The following is a 23,281-nucleotide window of genomic DNA, read 5'->3' on the forward strand; positions in this document are numbered from 1 at the left end:
CAGTCTAGTACAGAATCTATAAATACAAGACATTAAATGGAAGACAAGTAAGATGTTCTGATAATGCTATTGCCTATGTCCATGTAAACTCTTTGTTAACTGCAGAGAAGCAGCTGGTATTGGATATGTATTGTCAGTTTGGACCCTGATTTAACTGGGGCCTACAGTTCAGTATTAGCATCCCTGTAGGTGACTGCTTCCCCACCATACACGGCAAATTTGAACTGGTTCTTGAAATGAGCTGGCATTTTCTCTTCCATTTTGGCCTGCTTGGTCCATCTTTGCCAACAGCCTTTTAGAAAAGTCTCAAGGCAGAGCACAAGCAAATCCACATGCCAAATCTGACATGTAAGTGAAAGACAGTAAGAAAACACGGCTTTTGAAAGCAGGCCAAAGATCACCATGTATCAGTAACAGTTCCAAGAGTGGAACAAAGTTTAAATCTTTCAATTCACACTTCAGGGATTATCTAAGCAACTGCATACATCCTAAATGATCTACAAAATGTTTAACCAGAAAATATACCTTTTAAAGGAGATGTATGTACATGTGGAAGTTTTGCCAATATACACACAAATCACATGGGCTGATTTAAAATTATTTCATTTAGGTGGACAACTTGCTTGTCTCTTATCACAAAGTTTCTCTGATGTTCCAATACCTTGACCTGAAAAATTCAGTATTACCGTAAGTTCTTGTCTGCGCTCATAGAGGTGATGGAAACATAACCTACTGAAATTATACCACCTGACCATATATACGACACACCACACTGATCAGATGAGTGATTCAGATTGCTCAGTATGCAACGGAGTACAGGGTATTGATTGCTAGTAGAAATGTGTAGATTAAAATTTCATGCCTATTTGTCAGAGGATGTGCTCTAAGGCAGTAATACTGTCTTAATTCTCCCAATAAAAGAAAAAGAAGAAAAAAAAAAGAGAGAGAGAGACAGAAAGGCCAAATTCACTAAATAAATAAATGGCATGCATTCAGTTCTGATTCTGATAATGTGTCTTGGGAAGTACTACATTGTTTTCTGAAGGTCAGATCCATAATTTCGAAACAGAATTTTATTGCTAGCCAACAAGCTCCTACTCTAACACTAGAATTTTTGGAAATGCTGGTCTTTTTGGAAATCATTTCATTGGCTATAATTCGACAGAAGTTAAATATTTTTAAGGAAAACAAAAATTAAATACTATTGAAATCATTGACTTTATGGTGCAATTTGAAAATGTAACCATTCATGCTTGCTTAAAAGCACAGTAATTCAACTTAACGTTAAATTACTCCTACTGAAGTTACTACAGAAAAATATGACGTCTTGAATGGATTCTTTTTCTTCACCTGCAGTCACCTACAGTGCAGTTAACACAAATCACCCTTAAAAATCCTAAGTTTTATTAAAAAAAATCAAAGCTGTATTATTTAGGACAGGCATAGATAGAAAGATAAAAGTGAAAAGTGAAAGTGTGAAAGATTGCAGTTTTTGTAAGTTACAGTAATAACTTGAGATTCTCTATTGATGTAGTTTCAATTTTATATACAAGTAAGCTTGAGTTCACTCAGTTTATTAATTATAAGTGAAGTAATGTTACAGTTTAGTGGTAAATGCTCAAACAATAGTTTTGTGCAGATAATGCTTTTTAGCACAATTAGTTCCTCTAATCTACCAAGGCAATATTGCTTAGGTACTGACTGAGTACATCATGTATGTCTTCACATTTCTAGTATTTACCTACAGTGGACATAATTACTCATTTTTCCACACCTCCCCATATTTGGTGCACATCAATTCTGAGGCTAAGAACAGAAAAATGGGAAAAGCAAGTAGTAAAGCAAAATCTGCTAAGTTATAAATTCTTCCATGAGAAAGCAAAACTTGCTAAATTATAAACATATCGGAACAAAAGGAAATATTCATGGTTGTATTTTTTAAATCTTCTTCAATTTATTAATAATCTTTTATATATATTTATTTATGGCTTTGAGCAAAGACAAAAGAAAAAATATCTAATTCATCCCCAATGATAGTTATTGTAAGAATCAGATCTATAGTCTTCTCAGCAGCAGTAAGATCCAACCTTTTTCGTTAATACATTTCATCCTGTACAGATGTAAGATTTCATACTTATGGGCTTACTTATGTACAGAGAAAATAGGTCAGTTCAGAAACTAGCAATGGACCTTTATATTACAGGAATGTGAGTCATTTGGTTCTTAATCTAAATATATATACATTCATACATACATTATATATATACGTATATAATTTTATACCCTGTACCATTTATTTTTGAATTAACATACAAAGCCTAGATATTGTCCACTCTATTACAAAGTCATTAAAAATTATTTATGGTTTCACTGAAAGACCATGTGAATTAATATTTCTTCATAGTGCTTAAAATAAAATAAAAATATATATAAAAATATTTTGCTAATAACCCCATTTCTCCTATTAAATGTAAACCTTAAAGAGTTTTTAAGATCAGGATATGATCTTACTTGACAGAATTTGTTAGCATTAAAATAATATAGGGGGTATTGTATTGAGAAATAAATGGTCTTGCAGCGTATCCATAATGTTCCAAAAACATTTAAACGATCGCTTCCTCATAGTCTACACTGGGCCACTTGGATTAATGGCAGCAGCATGTTAATGGGTTAATTACATTGTTTTTATTGGTGAGTGGGAGTCAGCAAAAACTGGAAAAATATATATGTTTTGAATTTTATTTAATGTACCATTTTTGTAAAAGGCTTAACAGGCAGCATGGGTTCAAGCTCTGTTAGCTTTAGAGTATTTACTTGGCTCTCAAGTACATCTGGATTCACTGCATTACGTAGTTTGTGATGTTATTTAATTTTTCCATGCATTGTTAAACTCAGCATTACTGGGAAAAGAAGAATTCACATCCTTAACATGGGTCAGCTGAGTTTTCAGGATCAAAATGTATGCTTACATCATATCTATAATGCTGATATTCAATGAGTTAAAATATGACACACGTAATTTCAATTTCTATTTAATGTGTGTAAATCAGGCACAAATGATTACGAAATAACTTTTTTTTTTGTGTGTGTGGATAACATGAAGATTTGAGCAAACAAAACAAAACATTCACAAAACAGTATGCTTTAACCCTGCTTTCTGTTACCATCTCCTTTCTGTTTTGAAGACATAAAAAATAATAAACCTTGTACCTATGGGCTATGTTTGACACTACATGCCTTAGGATATACTATCCATTTAATTACAATATACAAAGAGCAAATCGTGCATTTCCAGACAGACTTGATGCTATATTATATTTATTTTTGTTTTAAATTAACACCACAGTCAACTACAAAACTACAGTGAAGACACAGAAAGCACCTGAAAGCCTAAATCAAGCTGTGGTTTACAAATAATTATTTTAATGAAAAATCTCACTTCTAGACTTAAACCAGAGATTCAAAGTCAGCATTATAGGAATTTTAATGTAGACACAATCAATGAATGGTTATTATTTTCTAAGATACCATAAAGCCTTTTCCTACAATGGCTGACTGAACCTATTTTTATTTTTATTTTTTGTCTTTTAAATTTTTTTTATTATTTTTTTTTATTTTTTCCAAAGCATGCATGGAATATTTGGGGTTGCTATTTAGGGCAAGGAGAAGAAAAGTGATGGTACTGGTGAAATACAAGCGGTTTGCAGGATCAAGCGTACAATTTTGCATAAAACATTGCATGTAAAAGTAACATCGTAGGTTTTAAGCCATTGCATTACAATTCAACAGTTGTGTTGCACTTAGCTTTAACAAATTTTAAAACGGTAAATTTCGAAGTGAAGAGTTGAACCTAAATTCCTAAACAAAGACCTTGCAATGGTACACCACACATTAGCTATTTTTGTTCAGGTCTAGAAAGGTATTTACAGTGGCAACAGTCTTTGTAAAAGTCTTTTGCAATGTGGAGAAGGAAGTCCACCCAGTTTTCTGAAACAACAGAAGGGTTGTCATGGTGTGAGGCTACAACCTATCCAGAGGAGCGCTAGTGTCTGCCTTAATTTGTCAATCTAATTCTGAATGGAAAGTGATAAAATGGGAGACGTGATGGGAAACAACAACGGAACTCTTCACGGGAAATTATTAACAGTATGTGTGAACAAACGTAATAACAACAGTTTCAGAACACCACTCAGTCAGTGCTATGTTTTAGTTAGGTTATTTGTATTATGCTTGTTTGAAGTTTGTTACTGTGTTGACAGTTTTCCCATGGAAACAAGAAATTTCATGAACAGAGAAATCTGTTAGATTGGTTTTGAAGTTTACACATTAAAAATAAATAATTTTACAGCTGATTTTAGATTTCTTTAATGGTTGCAAGAAAGGAAGACATGAATTCAAATGAGTTTTCTTAATCCCTTTTTTTGGATATATATATATATCATATATATATATAAATGTTACATTCGTTATGTAGGGCAAAGCTTTCTAAAGTATTTTTCTCATAGTAGAATGCTGGGGTACATGAGGAAACAGGCTAGAACAGTTCCTGGGACCGCTCTCAGTTTGTCGCAAGTCTGCTTCTTGCAGTCACCAGGGATCATAAGTTTGAAGCAAACCGTGGCTTGTCTCCCTCGGGCTCTGTGCTTAAGACTGCAGAAGAATCCCTTGGCAAGGGGGCTGCGGGCGGCACGGCCCCCCGGTTTGGGGGGATGGCTCCCGAGGACATCTGTCGGAAGAGAGAGACCCGCTGTGGCACGGTGGCCCGGCTGGCTGGAGGTGCACTGGTGCCGGGGGCCGGCTGCGGAAGAGAGGCCAGGGACTCCCCCACAGTGGGGTGAGGCCTGGCAATCAGGGTGGAGATCTCGTGAGGCAGGGAGGGCTGCGAAGCAGAGAGGGGACGCACCTCCCTACTCAGGTTGGTGTTGTGGAGGGCCTGGGTGCTCTTGTGGACCTCATTCTTGGGTGCAGTGCCCGGTGGCAGCTGGGGTGCCTGAGCCTGCTGCTGCATGAGAGAGAGCTGCGAGGCTGTAGGTGAGGCATACTGGAAAGTTCGGCCAGCCAGGGGGCTCTGTACTGGTGGGCTGCAGACAGCAGTGGTGTAGGAGCAGGGCGAGAGAATAACGGCTTGCTGGGGTGTCTGCGTGCTGGGTGATGGGGAGTGCAGGTTTCCATGGGACAGGCTGCCAGCGGTGTAAACAGGAGGGGACTGCGTCCTGACGCGCGATGAGGAGGTGGTGGAGCTGCTGGAGTTCAGCGCGGGCATCTGCTGCAAGCTCACTGGGGCGATGGTCTGTACCATCTCCCTGTCATGCTTGACAATCTGCTTCAGGATCTCGTTCTCCTGGTTGTTGAATACCCCTGTATTGAGGTCCTTCTGGAACTTCTGCAAGAGGATGGAGTTCTTTTTCCCTGCACAGACAAGCAAAATACTTAGCCAGCTTGACACTTTGCACTTTGGTTTCCATCATTGATGGGCACATCAGCATTGTAACTGCCTGTGGCCTTCACTCCCTCACTCTGCTCCAGAACTGCATGCTATAATAACACAGCACGTTCAGACACCTGAACTTTCTGTGCCCCTTCACTTGCAGTGCATTGCCATTATTACAATTACTCTGAAAACGTAACCATGGTAATTTACTGAACAACAGGGTGGAAAAAGCCACCAGGCTCTGCATACGTAACATCTTTCTCATTGCAAAACTGCCCTAATTTCCACTTAACTGTTACATAAGTTATAAACACGTCTGCCTTTTAGTACATTCCCTGGAACTAATTATTAGACATTAGTAATTATTGACCATTTGTATATAAGAAATAATCTTTTCTTATGTGTGTGAACTATTATGAGCTCACCGTACCTGCTTACCCAAACAAGCTATATGTGGCATACTGATCTCCTCTCTTATCCTCATGTTTCCTTGATGCACTCAGTGTCTGCAAGATGCAGACACAATTTTCTGTCATCAGATACAGAGGCATACAACTGCACTGAGTTGTCTCTGTTTTAGATAAGGCAGTCTGCATTTTATATTTTATGTTGTGTAGACTGTGTTGTAAACGTAGCACTTCAGACTGGACCACCGCTACAAGAGCAGACTGCCTTTTAATACTAGCATTATTTAGGCACATATTACTTAGGAGTAGGACTGAACTTCCACAGACCACTGGAAGACAAATTGTTAAGAGTTTGAAAATTCTTGACAAGATAAATTAATATACTGCGTAATCCAAAACTATAAAATAGATCTCTTCAATATTATAAACCCGTACATGTATTTCATTTCTTTACTCCTGCTGTAATATGGAAAACACAAATACGTTTTCATCCAAATCCCATTTCAGCTTAGAAAAGACAGCACAGTGACAATGCTTTGCAAGTCTTTCTGTATTCCCTTTGAAGAAACTGAAGACTTATCTGTCTATGGGGAAATTTTTATGCTGGCATTTTCTTGTCAAGTTAGGGAAACAACATCAAAAACAGGATAAAAGATATTTTATGTATAGTTGCATTTTAAAATCAGCGTCAATAAAGATGATCAGAGTGCATTTCTCTCTACCTAAAGCCATATATTTTATCTAACATCTCCTAGTAGAGAGATCCAGAATAGCTAGTTGCACAACAGCAACACTCTTATTTTGATAATCTGCCATATCATTCTGCCTTTCACTCGAATATCCTTGGCCTGCTTTTCTGATTGCAAGCAGATCTGAGTAATGTCAGTGTGCAGTCATCAATGCTAACAGTGCCCATGTTGTGAGGAAAATGAGAGCCCTGCTGCAAAGGATTAGCTCACTTCAATAAACACAGGTTTTGAGAGCACTGAGAGACTTCAGCTTTTCTCATCATAGATGCTATCTCTAAACTATTTATGTAGGAAAATGTCATGTGTGGCTCACCAAATTGCATAAACCCCTTGAATTGCTGAGAGCAGCAGAAGAAATACATAGGCTTAATAAATAATACTAATGATAATTAAACTATACAAAGTAATTCTCACAGAAGCACCAGGGATCTCAAAAATTCATACTATCATATTATTTAAAAGTGGGCTGGCAGAACTACTTTTTTGGACACATCTTATTTATATATAGATCACCAGAACATTTACTTCCATGTAACAGAAATGAAATTTTTAACAAAGGTTTAAGCTGGGCACTTTATCCTTCAACTCAAGGACGAAATGCTAGAAGTATTTTAAGAATATGAAGTTTAGAAAAAACTATGATACCTATCCTGTCGAGTCTATCAATTGCCACTGTTTCAAAGGCCCTTCTCATCATGGGATACTCTTCCAGAACCTCATTGAAGTTGTCCACTGAGAGGGAATAGAGGCGACAGTATGTGTCTGCTCGAACACTGGCAGTTCGACGGCCCTTGGTCAAGAGGCAAATCTCTGGAGAGAGAAAAATTTATTACACACAGGAAACAAGTTAGTGAATCATGTGTTACTTAACAGCTAGGAAGTGAGTCAGTGCAAACAAGTACTCAGAGGAAATTTTTCTATTGCTGTTTATGCAAGGTTGCATAGGCAGTTTTAAAAGTATTTGATTCTGTCTCTGCTACTCTGTAGAAATAACTGATTTCTTTTAAGAGCTGTGTTTCTCAGCTCAGATTTTATCAGGCTTCTACTTGTAAGAAACAATTCATCAGCTGTCAGTTTACCAGCTCAATTAACCCAAGTGATTCTATTGATTTATAAAATACATATATCCAGCTAACACAATACTGATTATTTTACTTATTCAGCAGTTTTTCTATACTATTTTAATACATGATTCTTGAACACAAGAACTACTCTAAGAAAAAAAGTGTTTCAAGCATGAAAATGATTTCTGTTCTTCTGAGTTCTATGTCATAGACAGTTTGGTAGCCAAAACTAAAAATTTTAGCATATTTTTTCCCCTCATTTTGCTAGCAGTTGAACCCCTTAATGATTACATAATTTGATTAGTCTGGGGGGCTTTCTCTGAGAGTTTCTCCAGCAGGAATTTACTATTCTGGAATGAGTGGGACCAAAACCAAATGCAGTCTTAAAAAAAACCAAAACACTACATGTCTTAAAACTGTTGATTCTTGAATCCACAGGAAAAGAGTTACTGGATAAAGACCAAAGTCAATGTGAAAGGACAGCAACAGAAAAACACACAGAGAAGAATAAGATAGATGCATATATCGATCTCATGGAATGTTCCCAGCAGAAGAGCTCAATATTCAGACATTACTTAAATTCTTATGTTTGTAAAGTTGTCAAATTAAAGGGATTTAAGATATCTCTCTTTTAAAATGCATATATTGTCATTCTTTCCTATACCTTCACCACTCCTTTCAATTAAATTTTGCTTTAGACAAGTTTACACGAGGTTTACCATTACCTATAGAATACATAACACAAGATAAAACACAAGATTCAGGTAGAAAAGATTTTTCATATTCAGATAAAACTAAGGCTGTTCTCAGAAGACATAAAATTTAAAAAGAGTTTGGAAACTACTGGAAAACTATTTGGACTTTTTTAAAGTACAAAACAAAATTCAAAAGTCAGTTGCAAAAATAAATGTTTAAATTTTCTTTTTTATGCAAATGAGAAAGCACTTAGAAAAATTCTGAATTCTAGGTATCCAGTAGAGTGGGAGGTTTTCCTACGCAGTTCTAGAACTTAATATCACTGAGTTCGTATTTAAATACTGGAAGTGGACTAGAAACAGTCTTCTACCAAATTCTTGTATCTAACAAAAGTGATCATTCTGAACGAAATGTGGAAATACAAATATTTTTTTCCTTAGCTACATCTAGGAATTCTGTAGTATTCACTTCAAACCCATAGAGTGCTAGTACAGTTCCTTCTTTTAATCTATGACTTTAACAGAATACATTTTTTTTTTTTTAATTTAAAATAAAATGTAAAGAACACTGATGGTTTTTGTTCTGATACTTTTTGCCGAAGAATTTCCACATGCTACCTAACCCTGAAGGCTTAGGAGCTAAAAAGCTTAAATAGTAGTGGATAAATCAAAGTACATTAAATTGCATTCAGTACTAGAATAAACTGTACTTGAATCTTTATGGCTCTGGGGAGAATTTACAGACTAATGAGTATTGTAAGTGTCTCAACCCAATGTCCCTCACAAGACCTGTTACCCATGAAAACTGACTGTTTACTGTAAAGAGCCAGGCAGGTCACAGAGAAGTCAGTTGTTCCTTCTTTCATCCCCCAGGTCATCCTGACCCCTTCTCCTTTGATTGCACCCACTGCATTTTAGTTAAAAGAATGAGAAGGACATTTTGCCCAACAGGAGAAGTTAAATGCAGTGAATGCCCACTCTGTTTCCTAAGACACTTTTTAGGTCTCATCCAGAAGACCATGGAAGATATTGCAATAATTTTTATTTATTTTTTGTCCATTTTTCCTCCTTCATTACTCTTATCAAATAAGAAGATTGGAACTAACCACTATGTAAATTATACATTTCAGTCTGAAAATCCTGTGTCAAGCCACAACTACTGGTTTAAGAGCATCTCTTTGGAAGGCTGTTGATATCAATAGTAAAGTCTTCTATTTAGATATAGTATGAAAGGATGGGACAGAAAATATATGAGGAATATCATGAAGTCTGAAAAGGCTATTCCTGACAAATACTTCTTTTAGATAAATAAAAAACTTTATACATATGTATATGTATATAAAATCAACTGTAGACTTCAAGAGAAGAGAAGAAAAAAGTAATGAATACATCCAGGATATGTACATACATATATACATATATTTATACATATATATATATATAGGTACATCCTGGATACCTTGTGTGTACATATATATATGTATCATATATATATGAATTAACTGATTAACTGTAATCTCCAATAGGAAAAAGTGATGAAAATGTGCAGGGTATACTTATGATTGCCTTAGTGGCATTGAGAACACCAGGTGCCCTCACCAATTATGCTCTCGTTGACATTCAATTGATTTAAATGGACTATGAAAAACAAACAATAGCACAGGAGTGTGCAGGAAAACACAAAGGGCACAGACTATTTTCAGTTTGGACAAACAAGGTTTTTTATTAACATAAAAAGAAAGTGCTTGCAGAATATTAGTGACTAATTTTCCTACCTGCGGTTGGCATGGTGCATTGCCCTCATGCTGACATTTTAAAAGCGCCAAATACTTCTATCTTTCCTTTCCAAATTTAAAAATGTCTTTAATTCCCATTAATAATTTTATATTAGGCTACAGTGAACCTGTAATTAAACTCTTAATTCAAGATTTACTCTAATTACTTAATCTTTTTTGACAGGTGTTCCCTAGAAAAGTCTAAAACAAATGTCAATTATTGTACTAATAAAAGATAACTATTTGAAAACACCAAACAATGCAAAAAACATTCATTTTATATGGATAATATTGAATAAAAATCACCTAATTTATCTGCAAAAATCACAATTTGTCTTCTGCTTACATCAGATCTGTCCCACAGATCAATGCTGCTCTGAAAATAATATAGATAAGGGCTCAGTTACCAAGCATTTTCTGCTGTCAAGGCATCAACAGAAAAAAAAACTTCAACGATTGAAGTTTGAAGCCAACCCAATTCCAAAGACTATAAGTGTAGCAATAAGAACTCATTAACAACATAGCTGTTATGCTCATGCACAGCAATATTTCAACAGAAAAACTGTGTTCACTTTTTGAATTCTCCTGTTGCTATGAGATTCCTAAACTTTTTATTTCTTTTTTTATTGCAGGCGCACATCACTCCAAGCATTATTTGTGATGTTGTAATTCTTAGTCTTTACTGGATAACTACATGGATGAGTTACTCTAACAATGATTCCCTGTTTCTGTAGACAGATCTAAGAAATGTTTTGTTTTTTCTTTTCCCTCTGGCAAGCAGTACAGCTTAGCTGACAGCTGGGCACTTATCCATTAACAGTCACTCCATTTTCTATAAAGATTATACTCCACACATAACTAATGAACTTTTTATCCACCTTAAGATTTGATTAGAGATTGGAAGTAAACTTCAGAAATCCAAATAACAATCTAAAGTTGCCTTGTAGAAAAAATGTGACCACAAACAGATAAGATGTGCTGAAAAAGCAAACAGTTATGAATCAAATTCTCCGCTCATTCATTACAGGATACTAAGCAAATCCTATCTCCAAGGAACACATTTCTTACTCTAGAACGGTATACAGTAATATGTAGAAAATGAAACATTACAATGAATTAATATCATATGCACAGCTTTTGCAAGGACAGAAATATCAGAATTAGAGCAAAAGTTCCCTTTACAAGGTACAAAAAAAATTTTTTTTTGTGGAAATAAAAAGATTAGTTGACTAGTATGTAAAAATATATAAAAATAAATTAAAAATAAATTTTAAAAAATTAGCAGTTTCTATGTACGTTTAAACTACAGAAGCTTATTAAGAGCTTTGCCCATTTCCAAAGCCATAAAAGATTTCCTATTGTCTGTAAGATTCAACATTGCAGGATCTAATGAAGTGTCCTTCCAGCTGAGGACAGCTGACTCTTGCTTCATTTCCTCAGCAGGAAGCTTGTTTCATCATGTAGCAGGCAGATATGTTGCTGTGGAAATAGGTAAGCAGCTATTCAGACCATCTGGCAACTTTCAGCAGCAGAAGAAAGACAGAAAATCAAAGCCATTTGAAAGCAGTAACTCTTTCACAAAGCACTAAAACCAACAGTTCTTGACCAGAAATTAGCCAATGGACTTATTTTGTAAGATAAGTTTTGCCTAATCAAGACTGCCTGGGGAGTCGTGAGTGATAGTATCCAAATCCAAGAGTGGATGGAATGGAAAAGGTTCAGGTCACACTTGGATAAACAATTCTTCCAACAACTCCTGTTCTGCATCAGTCCACTTCCTTGAATAAGGCTTAATACACTATTTTATAGTAGTCCTGATAAAACCAGTTTGATAATATGCTATTCAGTTAAGCAAACCGGCAGAAGCTTTAAAATGCTATCTACTGTAAAAGTAAATGTTGATATAGCAAAAACATTCTAAGCATATATTTAATTTGAAGTTGGGCTTGGGTGCTGTAAGTCAACCCATCTTAGGCAGTGTCTAATGACTTGTAATTTAAAAACAAAAACAAACAAAAAAAAAGGTACATAACTTGATTTTTAAGTCCTTGTATTTACTGTCAGCTAAAAACTGATACACCAATAAGCATATTTCAATATAATTTGCATGATTACTTTTACATCAAGAAAGACAGACAAACATACAGGGTTAAAATACAGTTGTCTCCAAAATAAGTGGCGTGCCATCTCCCCAGACAGCCACTTTATGTTGCATCCTGGCCTGCCTTTTACTTTTTCTCTGCAGTTGCAGCAAATAGCTGTGGTTGAGGTTCATGATTAGAGAAAACAGAGACAGCAACATTTCTTTCATCTTGCCTACTTTCTCAGCTCAGTCTTTGGAGAAAGCTCTGTTTGATAGAAAAGAAGCTTAGGAACATTACGTAAAATAGAAATACAAGTCTCTACTTTGTGTTCACTATTATTTATAACAGGATATCCACAGAGTCCTATTCCATTTTAGAAAAGTGTTCTTTCTACCAAGAGAGTCTAAGATATAAAACCTCCTGCTTTTTCTGGCTTTTTTTTTTTTTTTTTTTTTTTTTTTTTTTAATATTTAAAATCGAGCAAACGGCAACAAACTTAGATTTAAAGATGTCCCTAAATATTTAGTTCTTATACTGGTTGGGTCAAAGTAGAAAAGTGGCTTTGTTCTACTCATTTTATACCTTTTGTTCGGAGCCCTGTTAGGTCTTGAAAAAACTCAGTTAATTCCTTATGTATTCACTGCATGGCTCTTGCCATCTTGGGTTTGACAAACAACTACAGTTGCTAATTAAACTATATTAGATGAATTTTAGTGGTCTATAAAAATGTTGCACTTTTTTCTTTTTTCTGTTTGAATTATTAAACAAATGATCAGAGTCTGTCAGTTTCAAATTAAATATTTAGATTAAATATTTAATCTAAACTCATATATTTAGGTTAGATGATACTGTGCAAAAGTGAAGGTACTCGCAAAATTATCATTTGGTTTATCTGTGTTTGTCACTTCAAATTTCCAGTGTATGCTGATGTGACATTTTGAGTGGGCTATTTTTCTTACTTATAAATACTAAATTAGAAATTAGTTAAACTATTCATGAATAAGAACTATATTTGAGTTCAAGCCTAAGTTATTTAGATTCTGGAGGTTCTATTAATTATTTTTTTTTTTAATAATACTATTAAGTATACATTCGATTTACTGCTAATTAATTAAACTAAAACCAAATCTACTTTCTAATAGGATTTCAGAGCAAGTTGGTTTTTTTTTCTAACTTCTTTAAAAAGCCTCTAGCATTTTTAAAAATTGCCTTAGACTTTTTAAAACAGTACTGTGTTTAAACAGTGAGAAATTCTTCCATCTGCATGGTATTCTCTATATTAATTATGGTGTCAAAAGAACAACCTGATGTGTAGTACAAGGTGTTACACTTCACCATGAGAAAATCGTATCTTCAAAATGGCAAACTGGTTTGTGCTAATAAGGGTATTTCATTTCTATGGCATCTTGCAAGTACGAGTGTTAGAAAAATGGTCCTTACTGTTTACCTAAAAGTATTTTACACATGAATTGGTATGGGGATCTTTAAGCTTTTATTTATGTACTTTGAATGTGGCAAGTACATCAGGGAGGCTACTTACAATTAATTACGTACTTTCAGTGAGACGCTGGATTGGCATATAAATCCAAACAGCTGTAATTCACCATTATCTTGAATAACAAGTAGCCATCTACGGTATTTTTGCAAAATATAAAATTCCATCATGTCATGTCGTTTGGGTATAAATAAACTAAAGCAGTGAGCAGTCAGGCAGTTGAACAGCATTTTCTCTATATATAATCAATACAATACTGCCAATCCTTAAAAGTTGTCCATCCAAAGGAAGTACCTAGAGTGTGCTCAAAAAGAAAGAAGTGACAAAATGTAATCTAAAGTGACTCAACATTTTCCAAGGTATTATTTTCCACTGCACTGGTCTAAAATATACTGACAATTGCTGTTCTGAAATGGGAAAAAGATCCAAAAATAATAGGTAGGTCGAAGTAGTTCTGTTTAATTGGACTTCCAGAAGCTGAAGCAAATGCAAGATACAATTTATTAGAATCTAAAGCTTGAAAGCGTAACTATTAAAATGCTACTAAATAACTGAGGCAAAATGAAACACGTAAAAATATGAGGTATGAGAAAACAGTGCTACAGAATAATAATAAAAAAAAACCACAATCCCATAGATGTCTCAAAATTCTGTGAAGATGGGGATTAAATCAACTTTATATGAGATTCTGCTAAATGAACAACGGTATTTGGAATTTACGTATATGCGTCCTTGACTAAAGAAAACAAAATGCATTCATCTGTCTCTTACCACAATGCAAGCAGTAACAGCACTACGTATGGAACTTTACATAGAGCAACTCTCATAAAAATACCATAGATCAGCATGTATCAAAAATGTAGAATCCTGTGTATTTCCTCACATTTCACAAATCTGGAATCTCATAGGAAAAAAAACAAAAACAAAAAACAAACAAACAAAAAAACCCTGAAAGACAAAAAACAAACTTTTAAAGCAGTATGAGTTTTAGTTAGTCTACAAATTGACTTATTGATGACTCTAAGTGGCACGATACCACTGAGATCCTCAATGGGGATAAAAAAAGAAAAACAGCAGGGAGAGGGAATCACAAGAGACCCCCCTCAAACTGGTACATGAATTATTGCACACACATCTACTGGAATTAGGAAACTCCCTCCAACTACAAACACAACAAAAATCTCCATGGGGGCCCCAGTCTAACGTAAATGATAAAAATATATCCTACACATCCTACACACTCAGTTTGGATTTCCCTAGCAAGACTGGCATTCCTTCAGCTTTAACACAATATCTGTTAAAAACAGAAAAATTGAGTTATAATTTCCTGGAACATACGTCGGGGCTGCTGAATGAAGGAAAGCCTGTATAAACACAGGTGGGAAAACAGATGGAAGAGGAAAAACATAGCAGAGACACAAGGCTTATCTTTTGTCCTTTGAGGTTGCCAGCCCCTTTGCCAGTACCTTCAGCAAGGAGAACAGGACCACAGTGAGGAGCAAGCAAACAAAAGAAGGAACAGAAGCATCTGGAATAAGTTCCCAGAAAAGCTCTTTCAGTAGTTTCTGCTGGGGATCAGTACTGTTTGGTTAGTAGTGAATTTATTCACAGTTTTTACTCTTTATAGGCATGTCAGCCCCAGTCTGACACAGCACTTAAACACAAATGAGGTTCAGTACATGCTTAGGTGGTCAGGACAGCATGCCCTGAGTAACTCAGACTGTATGAACTGGCAACTGGAGGAGTCATCATGAAACCACTCCCAGACATCAGCATGTTTGCAGGGGTAACAGTATGAGTTGTAAAATAGAAAAATGTTCCCTTTTTACTTTGCTTCCCAGCAGCAGCTTGCAGTGAACACCAGCAGATTCCCGGACCAGAGGAAGGGATGCACAGAGAAGCGGAGGATAACTAGATATCAGGGCAGAAAAGGCATTTTTTCCTGTAGGTAAGGACACTTCACAGAGCCAGATCTCACTGTGTTGGCTAAAAGAGCCCTAGCAGCCACATCCACAACTGACTGAGCAAAACGAAGGGAACTGTGGGAAATATGCTCTTTTATTACAATAGACTTCTCTTTCATCTATTATACTCACGTTTGTTGTTATTAATCATGGCACCTTTGTAAATCATGAACATATGATTAGTATAGAGTGACTGTAATATGATTTCCTCCACCAAAAGTCAGAATTCACTTGCATTAGGGGTATTACAACATCTTATGACACCATATATTGTTATAATATGAACTAGGTTCATATTAGGGTAATTAGATACACTAAAATATTATTACTGCTATATAAAGACTTAGTAAATGATAACCTATGCTTCTCTATATGTTCTTTACTCATATTTTTGTGCCTTGCTTGTAAAGATTTAAAAATCCTTATTTTTTAACATCCTTATTTATATGCCTAGTGAGGAAGAAATAAACAACCTCTTAATGCTCATTTAAAAAAATATATATATATATATATGTGTGTGTGTGTGTGTGTGTGTGTATAAAATAAATAAACAATCCCTCAACACTTCCCAACACAAAAGGGGTCCTTAAGGTCTTTGAGCAATTTCTAATACAGACACCAGGTACCTAGAGGAAAAAGTTCAGCAGGAAACCTGGCAATTTTCCCCCTACTATTTGCTGTCAGTATTACAGCACAAAGCACGGTTATGTTTGAAATACTAGGAAGTTAATGAAAAGAAACTCAAATATGTACTGAGACATAAAAAATCATCCAGGGTGTCTCATAAACCACTGTTGTATGCCTGACTTATATTTTCATGATTGCTAACTGTAGATACATAAAATCATTGGCCAAATGACAAAATAATAATAATAATAATTTAACAATCACAACACCATCAATATCCAGAGGGACCTGGACAGGCTTTAAAAGTGGGTCCATGTGAACCTGGAGAGATCCTAAAAGGACAAGTGCAAAGTGCTGCACCAGGGTCAGGGCAATCCCAGATATGTTTACAGACTGGGAGAAAAACTCATTGACAGCAGCCCCATGGAGAAGACTTGAGGTTCTAGTGGATAAAAAGCTGGACATACGCCAGCAATATGTGCTTGCAGACCAGAAGGCCAACTGTATTCTCACGCATTCCCTTAAGCATGCTTTTTGTTCTCCATTAGAGATGGAGTGGTGGGAAGGGCTGATGCAAATGTGGAGTACGGAAAAGGATAGTACCAGCCATCATTTGCAAATTCTTACTGGCACTTGAAGTAGATATGAAGGACAAAAACTAACATCCTGCATTCTGCTACGCAAAGTAGTGCTCCTACATTCAAAGTTCAACACTATATTTATCCACACAAATGGAAGTTAAGTGGTAGAATACTCTCCTGACAGCTGTCACCAAACAAACCAAAATATCTTCTTGGCTAGTGTCTTTGACTTAATTACATTAGAGAGGAGAAACCAGTGAGCACAGATGACATAAAAGGCATACAATAATAAAGTCCAGATCTATGATGGGCTCTCTAGAGTCATTACTCTGCACTTCCATCCAAATCAATGTAAGGCTGAGGTGAAATGTAGTCTCATTTATTCATACTAAAACCACAGAATTCTCTACTTGTTACTGTGGCCATGGATATCCAGGTGTATTCTTTTTGAGTAGAATTTCTAAACAAATATTGGTGATACTGCTTTGGTTCATTTTAAGTCTTGGCTTTCACACAAACTCCTAGTTCTCCTGCAATTGCAGGGTGTATAAAACTTTCTACTAATAAAATCTTGTCAATACCAAAGCATTTTAAAAAGTGATGTTTTCCAAATTTAGGGTGGGATGCCAATTAAAAACTGCATGAGTTTTGTAGGAGAGCTTTCCTCTCCAGGGACTCCTCCCAAATATCCCAGATACCCCACAGCCCCCCTATGCTTTTTCTTCACTGGAGAGCACAGATATTTATACTGATTTACTAGGTCTTATCTGGAGCTATACAGTTAAAGTTGTAAGGTGCAGCTTGTTAAACAGTATCTTGATCTCAGACTTTGCATGTCTCCATTGGAGAAAAAGAAGGTGATTAGTCTTAGGATTTGAACAGATATTTGTTACTTTTCTTGTATGAAATATGTTTCGTGCTTGTGTTGGTCAGGAGGCTCTGCTCAGATTGTGGTGCAGTTTTCAGGGAAAATGTATTTCTTTCAAAGGGAAGAGTGTATCAGAGGATTTTGGTTTTTTTTTTCCACCCCTTGTCTCATCCCAGGAGTGTTTCTAGAAACAAAATGTTTTGGTATGTACTATAGTAAGTTCTTAAGGTGTCCAGATTTTTTATTTATCTTATTTTTTGTCTGCAGTCCTGCTAAGAAGGGTAGCGGATGAACAGGATGAGCTAAGGAGTCATTTGCACTGCAACAACAGGCTGACAGTTATGTAAAATACTTCTATTTGCAATCTCCTCTGATCCTCTGCTGGTTCAGAGGAGTATTATGGCCAGATTCAGCGTGTAGGTTCTTGCAAACTCATTTCCATAAACTGGGGCACTGCTAAGCATAGAGGAAACCACGACCAAGGTTGCTCTGTTTCTTCATCCTCAGCATTTACCTTTTCTTTCTCCTTAATCTCCTGTCTTCAGCATTTATGGTTTAAGCCCATGGGATAAGCACAAGACTGCTTTTCTGAAGTGCTTGTACAAATACTGGTACAAATCACCTTGCAAAGGTTACTGCACAGTGACATGACCTGCTGGCCAGATCAGTAGGAGTTGCTTTAGGATATTATTCTAAAATGGGATTAGTTAAGTAACTCTGTAGCCCAGTTCCAACTCTGAGCCCACATCACATTTTTAAGCATTCCAGTTCTGTACACCTGCTAAATGCTACTGTTTAGATTTTCAATCCAACATTTTCTGAAAGGCTTTTGACTCAGCTCAGTTCTGGGATGATTCAAGGAATTCAACAGAAATTTAATACGATAACAAACTAACTAATGGTCATAAACAGCAGTACTACACACAAATATTCAATCAGCATCTAGAAACCAGCCTTTTCTCTACCTAAGAAGCAGATACCTATTTCATTGCACAAAGACAACTAAAAGCCACCAGAAAAACAAAGTCATACTGATTATTACATGTGGGGGAAAAAAAAAAAAAAGAAGACTGCTTTCATTCAAATATGAATATTCAGATGGCTTCATCTAAATGAATACTTATTTTTCATTAGGATTACCAAATGAGTTTATGTTGGATTAAAATTGTTGTCTATTTTTTATTAATATACAGCCATTGAATGGTTATCTAGTCAAACATAGTACAGTTTTTCATTGTTTATACTGGAAGGCTAATCAATTCTGCATGCAAAAAAAAAAAAAAAAAAGTGAAAAAGCTCTAATAACAGCCTGAAATATTCATGAAGGATGCCAAATGTCTCATAATAATAATCGTCTTTTATCCCATCAAATTTTGTAGCTCTCGCAGTTATTTTTAACTTTCAGAAGTACATTTATGACTAAAAATTTCTATCCCTTTTTAAAGAGATACTCTTCATTCAAAATCACTTAGGCTCAGGAAGGTTATTCTGTATCTTCAGTAGCTATATTAGAAGAGTAAGCAGAGTGTGCATGTATTATTCAAAAGTATTTTGTGTGCACTTCCCAGCAAAGGACATTCATATGTCTCTATGAGTCTCGTATCTGAATATGTTTTATGCTAGTGTATTCATTCCAAAGGTATAGTTCATTTTTTCTTACTCACCTCCAAAGTAAGAGCCATCTGTCAGCTTCAGCTCTTTGTTGGATTTGGTGATAACACCAGCAACACCATGCTGAATGAAATACATCTTTTTACCCACAGCACCTTCTCGGATAATATAATCACCAGGCTGGAACACCTCAAATCGCAGTTTGCTTAGCATGGCAGTCACAAAGTTTGGGTCTGCATTAGCAAAAAGAGGCATTGTAGCAACCAGCTTCCGACAATTGAAGTTGACAATCTCCTGAATGGAGAGGAAACATAACAGTAGTGATGGTCAGTACATAAATTATAAATGGCATTGAAAAAATACTATTTTGATCACACGCAGAAACACAAATTATGCAGATACTGGAATTTTCTGTTTCTTCTACTGTGCCTAATTTTTCATCTTTTCATTAACTATTCATCTCTCTCTAGTGAAGTGAAGGAAACAATAAAGCAGTTCTGGTTTGTACTAAAAAAGTTTTCTTCTTCTGGTGGGTTTCACATCTTATTTCCCTTGCCTTTTAACAGGGAAAAACAGCAGAAAGATAAAAATTAGATAAGAATTACACAGAAAAGCTGACAACAAGATTAGCTGCTGCATTAGCTATACTAAGTGATAAAGTTATGCAAGTGGAAAGTTTAGCCCTGTGTTTTCCACTGTTATACCAGTAACATCATTCTGATTTTAACAACTCTATTCAAAATATAAATGCACACTGTAGTTAGCTGCAGGGCTCGCTGAAATCAATAGATTTTTTTATTATTTTTTTTTTTCCCAGAATTTAATTCATCTTATGAACACATAGTTGTACCCTTCACTGTTCAAAGAAATACATATACAACATATCCTTAAATTCGGAAAGGACTACTGTTTTCCTAGAACTGCTACAGGCCTTAAGGTTGTTTCTCACCAAGAATATTCATATTTACAGAGCCAGCTATGAGCACATCTACATAAGAGTATTATTGCCAAAAAGTAATTAATATCCTACTTGCTTTAAATAGAAAAAAATAATAATAATAAAAGAAATGAACAATTCCTTGTAGGATTTCAGCTTATTTTGTGCAGACCTTACTTAGTGTTATGAAGATTAACACAGTCAGATATACTGATTTAAACAGTCTATTGAACTGGAACCAATCCTTATGACACACAAGGGGGCATAGGCAGGCAACAGCTACTGAATTAGCAACCCATGTATGACAGAACAACATGCATATTCATCTGCATACAAGAGAAAAAATAAATAAGTAATCAGCAGTCACATGTCTACTTTGAAAGGCTAAATGTTATTTGGCAGTGGAGTACCCCTTGCATTTCATATCATGCAAAGCCTTCATGAGTGATTTAAAGGAGACATTCTCCACCTACTAGTGTTCTCATTCCCTTGTTGCTCTTTCAACTTTCCATGCATCTGCTATCTATCATCTCATATCTTACTTCATATTTCATCTACCACATGCAGCCTACTTTCTGGGCAGCAGCTCAGATATTCTTGTCCACAGTTTAGAATAATTTTTCTCCCATTCCTATCCTTTGATATCAAAGCTGCAGTGGGATCTTCAAACTAGTGCCCTTGTATCTGGGAGGGAGCTGGGGATTTCACTTTGAAGGGAAGTGAATGGCTGCTGAAGCAAGCAGGACACATGAGCATGATGTAAGGGCCCGGAACTGAACACAGTGGTAGTGGAGTGACTTCACTAGTGCATAGCACAGAGAGACAATCACTTCCCTGCTCCTGCTGGAAACTGTTTCTGATATAAACCAGGATACCCTTGTCCTTCTTGGCCATCTGGGCACACTGCTGGCTTATGATCAGCTGACTGTCAGCTAACAGACCCAGATCATTTTCCTCCAAACAACTTTCTAGCACTCTATCCCAAGCCTCCTCAATGAGGAGTACAGTTGTCCATCTATAGGCTTCCAGCTTCTCCAGCAGAATACTGTGGGAGGCAGTGTCAAAGCCTTTGCTAATGTCTGGGTAAATTGCATTCACTGCCTTTCCCTCATCCCACAAGTGGGTGACCTGGTCATAGAAGGAGATGAGGCTTATCAGGCAGGACATGCTCATCAGGAATACATGCTGGCTGAACTGTTCTCTGTTGTTCTACACATGCTGTGTGATAACACTCCAAATGATCTGCTTCAGTGACCTCCCTAGATATCAAGGGCAGTCTGACAGGCCTGTAGATTTCTGGATCCTCCTTCCAGTCCTTCATCTAGATGGGCATCACATTAGCAAGCCTCCAGTTCTCTGAGACCTCACTGGGATTTCCGGTAAATAATGGAAATCAATACGTCAGTCACTTCCGACAGCTCCCTTAGTACTCTCAGGTGGATCCCATCTGGCCCCATGCATGAACTGTTGCCACTTCTGAACTGTGGGGACTTTCTTCTGCTCCCCATCCCTGACTTCCAGTCAGGGGACAGAGTTTCCTGAGGATAACCTGACAATTATCTGCCTTGTCATTAAAAACAGGATAATTAAGGCACTGAGAACTTCAGCCTTTTCCTCATTGTCAGTGGTAATGTTAATGGCAAGTTGGAAATAGAAGCATTTCTGAGCACAAACAAACACTGACTCTTAACAAACAGTCAATTCTCTTTAACCTCTGTCTCAACAGCATTACTTTGATACACAATAAATATACCTTTTATATAGATTGAATCCCCGAATTAAGGGGGGATTCCCCCGGGTTAAAGATAGAGTGAATGAAAACTCAGATGCTGCATCTTTGAAGCCAATCACTAAACCCCAACTGGATTTAATTGTGATTTCACCAAGAACATTTTATCTTCGAATTATTTATGAGGAATGGAAATGGAACAACAAACCTTTTCTACTGTTTTGACTCTCTTGTGCCTTCTCATTTCCATAGTTTCTTTTCTATTGACTGTTTTAGCACGCCTGAAACACTGCACCTTGTACTGACTCCATAACTAATTATAAATCAAATGGATTAGAACCACAGGATATGGACCACAGATTTTTATTTTTTATTTTTTTTTTTAATAGCTGTAAGAAACTTGAAATGTAGAATTGATGGCAAGAATGAGAACTAGAAAAGATGGGAGGAAACTGTCACTGAGACTGGCAACAACTGGGAGACATATCAAAAGGAAGAGCAGTCTGGCTATGTTTTCCACCCACCATAAGTGAAAAGGGTATAACAAGTGGAATACACAATACACTGGCACAGTGCTACCTAATCACATGACATTAGAATTAGAATTAAAAAACAAGCAAACCAAAGAAAAACAAGCAAACAAACAACAACAACAACAACAAAACACTCCCTTTTTAAACTAATAAATAAAAGAAAAACAAACAAACAAAAACCTCAGGAAAATACCTGGAAAAAAATGATGTAAGATACGGTGGTGTTTGCCTGAATGTGAAAACTATCTCAAGTAACAGGGCTGGGCTGTAAAATGTAAACTACCATACGGATGTCACTGGCATTTGATGTCAGTGAATCCTGCTGAGTTATTGAGCTATAAGGAACAATCCCAGGCTACCCCTTAAGGCATATTCTGGGTGACATAACAAATACTAAAAAGAGATTCCACCTGACTGTCTTTCCAAGGAAAGAAGAAAAGCCTGTTCCCTTCATCTAAACAGGTAACAAGGAACCTTATTTCTTACAAAAACTTCAGCCAGTGCTTCCCTTGAGAGGGCAAGTTATTCTCTTAAGTTATTCTCTTCTCCCACTGCTTGCATTCTGGTGGCATCATGTGTGGAGTCCCAGACTATCTGCTTTGCTCTCTATGAGACTGCCTTGCTGTTGTCTTGGCTGATGTCAGAAAACTGGAAATAACCTTTTCTTTTTTTTTTTTTTTTTGCTTTGCTCAGGGACCTTTCAGTAGATTTGCTGCTTGTTTTCTATTTCT

General features: G+C 36.2%; 1 protein-coding gene across 2 annotated transcripts in view; it reads right to left on the minus strand.

Annotated features, from left to right (window-relative positions):
- Window positions 1-1,929: 1,929 nt before the first annotated feature.
- HCN1 (hyperpolarization activated cyclic nucleotide gated potassium channel 1) overlaps window positions 1,930-23,281 on the minus strand; it is a 186,911-nt gene continuing 165,559 nt past the window's right edge. For both annotated transcript variants that reach the window (XM_085529418.1, XM_085529419.1), the window contains 3 exons: window positions 19,405-19,645; window positions 7,233-7,397; window positions 1,930-5,409 (listed from right to left, as the gene is read on the minus strand). In XM_085529418.1, the coding sequence (XP_085385544.1) occupies window positions 4,598-5,409; window positions 7,233-7,397; window positions 19,405-19,645 (1,218 nt within the window). In that variant the 3' untranslated portion in view covers window positions 1,930-4,597. The remainder of the gene's footprint in view (window positions 5,410-7,232; window positions 7,398-19,404; window positions 19,646-23,281) is intronic.

The sequence above is a fragment of the Coturnix japonica genome, chromosome Z (assembly GCF_054131305.1).
Source record: "Coturnix japonica strain WE chromosome Z, WE-NBRP24, whole genome shotgun sequence".
Lineage (NCBI taxonomy): Eukaryota > Metazoa > Chordata > Aves > Galliformes > Phasianidae > Coturnix > Coturnix japonica.